The following is a 6,179-nucleotide window of genomic DNA, read 5'->3' as shown; positions in this document are numbered from 1 at the left end:
TCTGGAACAGAGCCAGCCAAGAAAACATGGCACCAGGACAGATCACAGCCCAGGGCAGGAGAATCCAGGCCCATGCAACAGGTGCACGATTAGAGGCCTAGGACATGGGGCCTTTCCCCTCTAGGGGGCGGCTTCTCCAATCCAGCCCCAGGGCAGGGGATTGGCTGGTTTATGGGGATAGGGAATGGGACATGGTGCCTTTCCCCTCTAGGGGGCACTGGCCCAATCTGGCCCAGGGCAGGGCCACTAGTCTAGATGGAAGTGGGGTGGGAGGTGGGCAGAGCCTGCCCGCAGGATGAGGAGGAGAAGGGGGACACCAACTCGTAGAAGTCCGACTTGGAGATCTTGAGGAAGGTGCAGTCACGGTTGGCCTTAACGGTGAAAATGAGAGGCTCCCCGGTCAGCACAGCCAGCTGGCCCACCATCTCGCCGGGCTGCGTCAGGAAGAGGCACACATCCTCCGCCTTGTCGATCATGCGCTGGTAGATGTGTAGGCAGCCCCACAGCACGAAGTGAAGGCTGACGTCCTGTTGGAGGGAAAGGGGGGCGGAGGATAGAGAGGAACGTCAGCTCCGGCACCAGGGTGAGGGGCAGGGCCTGCCCCCAAGGTGAGCACCCACAGATAGGCTGCCAGGAGACCTGGGGGACAGCCTACAGCTCCAGCTGAGCCTGAACTCTCAGGAGCACCCCACTAACGTCAGCAGAGCCACAGCCCAGCATAAAATTCCCCCAGCTCCATGGGAACCAACCCCTCCCTATGTTCCCTAGTCCTGACTCCCAGCACCCTGGATATGCACCTGGCTCGGGGCGGGGTGTGGGCCTGCCATCCCACCTGCCCAACAGCCATGCAGCCCTGGGGGGGGGAGGGGGGCGCACAGGGAAGAAGTCTCATCTGGCCCCTGGCGAGGGCGCTGCAATGGGCTAATAAGGCACAGAGGGAAGGGGTGGGGTGCTCGGGGCAGGGCACTTGGGGGCAGCAGCCCTTGGATCCATTTGGTAGGAGCTGCAGAGAAGGCTCCCACACCCCATGGGGAGAGGACAGAGGGGGAATGGGGAATGGGACTCCAGTGCGCCACAGTGCCATTCACGCTGAGTCCCTCCTTGCGGAGGTCATAGGCCGAGGAAGCAGCAAGGCCCTGTGACGTTGGCAGAGCAGGTGCCAGCTCATGCCAAGGCCCCCAGGCCTCACTGAACACTGACAAATGCAGAGTTGGGAACCAGGCTGGCTCACCAGTGTGTTCGCACTGTTAGAAGAGATGTGAAGTTGATGAGAATGTGTTTGGTGTTTAGAAATGCTGAAATTCTTGTAGGATGCTGATCTCCCTTATCACTGGAGTTACATCAAGCGTTTGCATTGTAAACCTCTTATTGCATAACTCACCAAAGGGGAAAGCAGCATTAATTATTGTAAAGTGCTGGGTCTGCCCATTGAAACCAAGCCATTGTGAAACATCAAAGGACAAAGACTTCTTTGATTCCACACCCCCTCCCCCGCCACACCCATGAAGGGGAGCCAAGCGCCGACCGACACTCGTTCCATCAGTTTGAACTCTGGGGGAAGGAAATAACGCTTGACCAGAAAGATCTGTATCACTGTGGAGCTTGGCATTCGGGAAGGGCAAGATTTCTAAGCATAAGTAAGGGATCCCCAAGCAGCTTAGCCTGGGTTAGCCCTAAAGGTCGTATAGACCAGTGGTTCTCAAACTTTTGTATTGGTGACCCCTTTCACACAGCAAGCCTATCAGTGTGACCCTCCCCCCCCCTTATAAATTAAAAACATTTTTTTTATTATTTAAAACTATTAGAAATGCTGGAGGCAAAGCGGGGTTTGGGGTGGAGGCTGACAGCTTCCAACCCCCCCAGGTAATAAGCTTGCAACCCCTTGAGGGTTTATGGCCCCCAGTTTGAGAACCCTGGTATAGAACTTGCACATTACAGCAGCTTCTACTGCCTTTTGGAACCTGACTGTACCTCACTTGTGTGCATCTGTTACCTGCTTTCACCTAGTGAATAACTCTCAGTTCTTTTCCCTAGTTAATAAATCTTTAGTTAGTATTACAGGATTGGCTACAAGTATTGTCTGTGGTTTGAGATCTGAGGTACAGTAACTCCTCACTTAAAGTCCTCCCACTTAACGTTGTTTCGAAGTTACGTCGCTGCTCCGTTAGGGGACATACTCGTTTAAAGCTGTGCAATGCTCCCTTATAATGTCGTTTGGCTGACTTTACAAGGGAGCATTGCACAAGTTCCTCTTCTCCGTCTCCTCCCCCTCCCTTCCTCCTCCCTCCTTCCCAGCGCTTAGGACTTTCTGGGAGGGAGCGAGCGGGGAAGCTGCCCCCCCATCCCCCCGGCAGACAGGGCCACCCAGAATGCATGGGCTTTAGGGGCTGCAGGGCCCTGGGCTAAGGGGGCCCTGGCCTGCAGCTCTAAAGCCCCTTTCGGAATGCGAGCACGGGTCGGAGGACTCAGGAGGAGCAGGGGCAGCCGAGCAGCCGGAGAGAAGCGGCGCTTTCCCCTTCAAAGCTGGTCGGAGAGAAGGGGAAAGCGCCGCTTCTCTCCGGCCGCTGGCTGCACAGCTGCCCCTGCTCCTCCTGAGTCCTCCGGCCATGCTGTTCAGAGCCACCTGCACACCCCCTGCACCAAACAGGAGCTGCCCCAGGTAAGTGCTCTGCACCTCCTGCCTGCCCCAGCCCTGAGCCTCCTCCCGCACCCCCACCCTGAGCGCCCTCCCGCACCCTAACTCCCTCCCAGACCCCGCACCCTCAGCCCTGAGCCCCAGGGGTAAGTCAGGGCACCTCCCCACCACAGTACATAATGCCTTTTGTCTGCCCCCCCAAAAATTCCTTGGAACCTAACCCCCCACATTTACATTAAATCTTATGGGAAAATTGGATTTGTTTAACATCGTTTCACTTAAAGTCGCATTTTTCAGGAACATAACTACAGCGTTAAGTGAGGAGTTACTGTAGAATTGACGGGGGGTAAGTGAGTAGTCCGTTGGGTCAGGGAGTAACCTGAGTACTGCTGTGGTTCCTGGTGTAAGGGCTCATCTATCACAAAGACCGGCTTGCCTGGGTGGCAAGCTAGATCCAGGTGCCCCCGGGGACTGCCTGTGACTCCATGTTAAGGCTGTTATAGTGCTTTAGGAGTTCACGCTTGTTACTTGGTGAAATCTTTACAGAGCACATAGCCAGTTTGGGGTTTGTGCCCTGGTTTGTACAGTCTGCCCTGAGGTTGGCACACACGTTCGTGAGCCACTCCAGGCAGCTTGGCAGCCCCACTGCCCTGCTCCTCATGCAGCCATCACCACCAGTGCAGAGTGGGTGAAGTGCCCTCACCCCAGCAGGCAGCACGGCCTGCCCACTCCACACTGGGGCTGCCGCAGGGCAGTGGGGACCAGCCCCAAGCTGGCAAGAGACAACAGCAGCACCAGCTCAGAGCACCTGCTACCAGTGTCACCCTATGGCTGCTGGGCACTGGCACTCCCCTGGCACCTACCTGGTCCCCCTGGCGGGCGATGACTGTCCCGGCCTTGGCGTGGTGCAGTAGCACCCGGTTGTTGAGAAGTGAGGGGTCCTGTGGGGAGAGCAGCAGTGAGGGACCAGGCAGAGCACCCAGTAATGGGGGCGGAGAGGCTTGCAGGCAGGGCCCTAGCAGTGCTGAGCCCTGCTGCACCAACTGGGAGCTGCACAGAGCTGCCCTCCATGCTGGGGCCTCCCCTCCAGTCCTTCCCTGCCCCTGTGCTGGCTGATGGATTGGCCAGCCCCTCCAACCACAGACAGGGCAGCTCAGCCCTCCCCACCTGGGAGCCCATCTGTCCATCCCACCCTGGGCCACCCCTCCTCCCCCGAGGGCCAAGACTCCAGGAACCAAACATCCCAGCCCAGCTCTTCCGCGGAGCCTGTGCACTGGAACCGCCCAAGGCCAAGCTGGGAGGCAGCGGATGTGCAGCTCAGAGCAGGACTGGCCACAGCCTGGCTGACCTATGGCTCTGGAAGAGGGAGAACCGACGGCATGAGGAGTCCCCCAGGCACGGCCTCCAGAGCCAGAATAACCCCAGACTCCCTAAGGGCAGCTGGAGCTCCCAGGCACAGCCCGGGGACTCACCCGGCCCTCCCCACCCCCAATCCCCCAGGCACAGCCCGGGGACTCACCCGACCCTCCCCACCCCCCCAATCCCCCAGGCACAGCCCGGGGACTCACCCGGCCCTGCCCTCACCAGACCCTGGGAGTCCACCCTGCCCTGCCCCCCTGTGGCTGTGCCCCTCACTGCCCCTTCACCTCGATCTTCATGAGCTTCACCAGCTCCCGCTTGGCAGCCTCGAAGATGGCGCTGGTCTGGCGGCCCTGGTAAGGCCCAAAGGGGCAGGCACCGCCTGCTGAGTCGTCCTCGCAGTAGTTGAAGTGATAAGTACCGGGTGGCTGCTCCTCCACCATCACTGACCTGCGCTCCTTGGGCTCCTGGGAGACAGACTGCAGAGACGGGGGTGGACACTCAGAGCGTGGCAGGGTCGCCCTGCCACAGCCTCTGGCTCTGCCCCCTGCCACTGCCCAGACGGCACCTCCCCATCCCTTGCAGTGACTCAGTTCTGCCTGGGCCTTTGCCAGCTGCCAACCCCGCTTCAGCCCCCCCTCCCGCCACTCCTACTCTGTGCCCGGCTGCCAAACCCCCATGCTTCTATGTGGGCATGCCCAGGCTGTTTTTGCTAGCCACAGAATTGCCCACCTGCTGCCTGACGGCCAGCTCTGTGCTGTCCTGGACAAGGGAGTGTGACAGAGCACAGGCCGGCCCCATCCCCCAGCGGGCAGTGCGCCTTCACACCCCTTTGTGAGGAGCCTCTGCCCCACACCAGGCCCCACTGGGCACCTTGCGCCTTGGGAGGGAGCAGCCCCAGCTCTGCAGCTGGTTGGAGGGCACCAAGCGCTGGCCCAGTCAGAGAGGTGCGTGCAGGGGACCTACCCGGGAGAAGGAGGCCATGGTGCCGGTGCTCTCCTCCTGCAGTGACACCGAGATCCTGCCGCGCTCGTAGGCCATGTCGAAGTCTGAGCGAGGGCCCTTCTGGAGGCCTGTGCAGGAAAGAAGCCAGGGGCAGCGCTCACTGCAGAGCCAGGCTGCCCGCCCCTCCCCACCGGGTGCCCAACACAGCCAGCACCACAGAGGTCTCTGTCCAGGCCAGGCTGCTCAGCGCCTCAGTCAACAAGGACCCAGCTTAGCCCAGCACTTCCCCCTCGACCTTCTTTCACTGCCATTCCCTAGGACGCCCACGTCCTGGAGGCATGTCTCATACCCTCCGCCTGCCCCCTGCTCCCTTGGCACCTGTGGCCTCTGGGCTCTCCCCGGTTGGTTCCAAACCCCAGAGTGCCCCGAGCCTGCTTTCTGCAGTCTAACCCCTCCCCAGCTCAATTGGGGCAGCAACCACCATTCCCATTGGCCAGGCAGCAACCCCACCCTACAGCAGGGCAGGGCGGGTGCCAGGAGTTTCCCCACCATCGACTGCTGCCCCAGGATCCCATGGGTCCCATCCCCAACCTGGTCCCATCCTGGGGGAATTCCACTTACCTGAGATATCAACTGGCATGGAGATGCAGCGGCTCAGCAGTGGCACTGCAGAGTGCTCCAGGGTCCCCAGCTTGAGCTGATCAGCTGTGAGGGTGACACACACTTCCCGTTACACACAGCGAGCACACGGAGTCCAGAGCCTCCCCTGCCCTGGGTCGGACCCTGTAGCCAGGCCACCTCCAGGGGCAGGATTGGTGACGAGAGCCACTCCACAGCTGTCGTGGCATATGGAAGGTGTGGACCAGTTCCATGCAAGGGGAGTGCCAGGAACAGGCAGCATAGCGTGCCCCCTACCAAGCCTCCACCCCACTCCCTGCAGCGCAGCACCCCGTACTGAGCCCTTCTGCACCCTTGACTTCTTTCACCCCTGTCCGGTCCATGCCCAGCTCAGTTGCTCTGAGGGGGAGCACAGCTGCTGCGTTCCCCTCCCTGAGCCAGGGCAACCCTTACCCAGGTCCTTGGCGCTGGCATCTGGCTGCCTCCCAGAGCTCTCCTTATGGTCCTCGATGGAGGAGACGCTGATGACGCGTTTGCTGTGTCTGACAGGGCTGGTGCGCGAGGCATGGCTGGGCTGGGGGAAGAGCCGCAGCGGCTGCATCTCCTGCCACAGACACAGCTG

At 60.4% G+C, this 6,179-nt stretch overlaps 1 protein-coding gene across 1 annotated transcript; it reads right to left on the bottom strand.

The window, feature by feature from the left end:
* Positions 1–62: 62 nt before the first annotated feature.
* LOC112113116 (neuropathy target esterase-like) lies at positions 63–6,158 on the bottom strand. The gene is made up of 6 exons (XM_026661736.1): positions 6,011–6,158; positions 5,561–5,644; positions 4,961–5,067; positions 4,282–4,473; positions 3,499–3,576; positions 63–527 (listed from the first exon to the last, which is right to left on the bottom strand). The coding sequence occupies exons 1-6, from the start codon at positions 6,156–6,158 to the stop codon at positions 252–254; spliced, it is 885 nt and encodes a 294-aa protein (XP_026517521.1). The 3' UTR covers positions 63–251.
* Between the last annotated feature and the right edge of the window lie 21 nt (positions 6,159–6,179).

Source organism: Terrapene carolina, unplaced genomic scaffold (assembly GCF_002925995.2).
Source record: "Terrapene carolina triunguis isolate 2854851 unplaced genomic scaffold, T_m_triunguis-2.0 Scaffold16325, whole genome shotgun sequence".
Lineage (NCBI taxonomy): Eukaryota > Metazoa > Chordata > Testudines > Emydidae > Terrapene > Terrapene triunguis.
This window is presented reverse-complemented; position numbering and strand designations above follow the sequence as displayed.

Coding starts and splice junctions, on each gene's coding strand:
- LOC112113116 (XM_026661736.1), bottom strand. CDS start 6,158: ATGCAGCCGCTGCGGCTCTTCCCCCAGCCCAGCCATGCCTCGCGCACC. Junction 5,068..5,560: donor CATGCCAGTTGATATCTCAG/GTAAGTGGAATT, acceptor TTTCCTGCACAG/GCCTCCAGAAGGGCCCTCGC. Junction 3,577..4,281: donor TGAAGCTCATGAAGATCGAG/GTGAAGGGGCAG, acceptor CTCTCCCCACAG/GACCCCTCACTTCTCAACAA.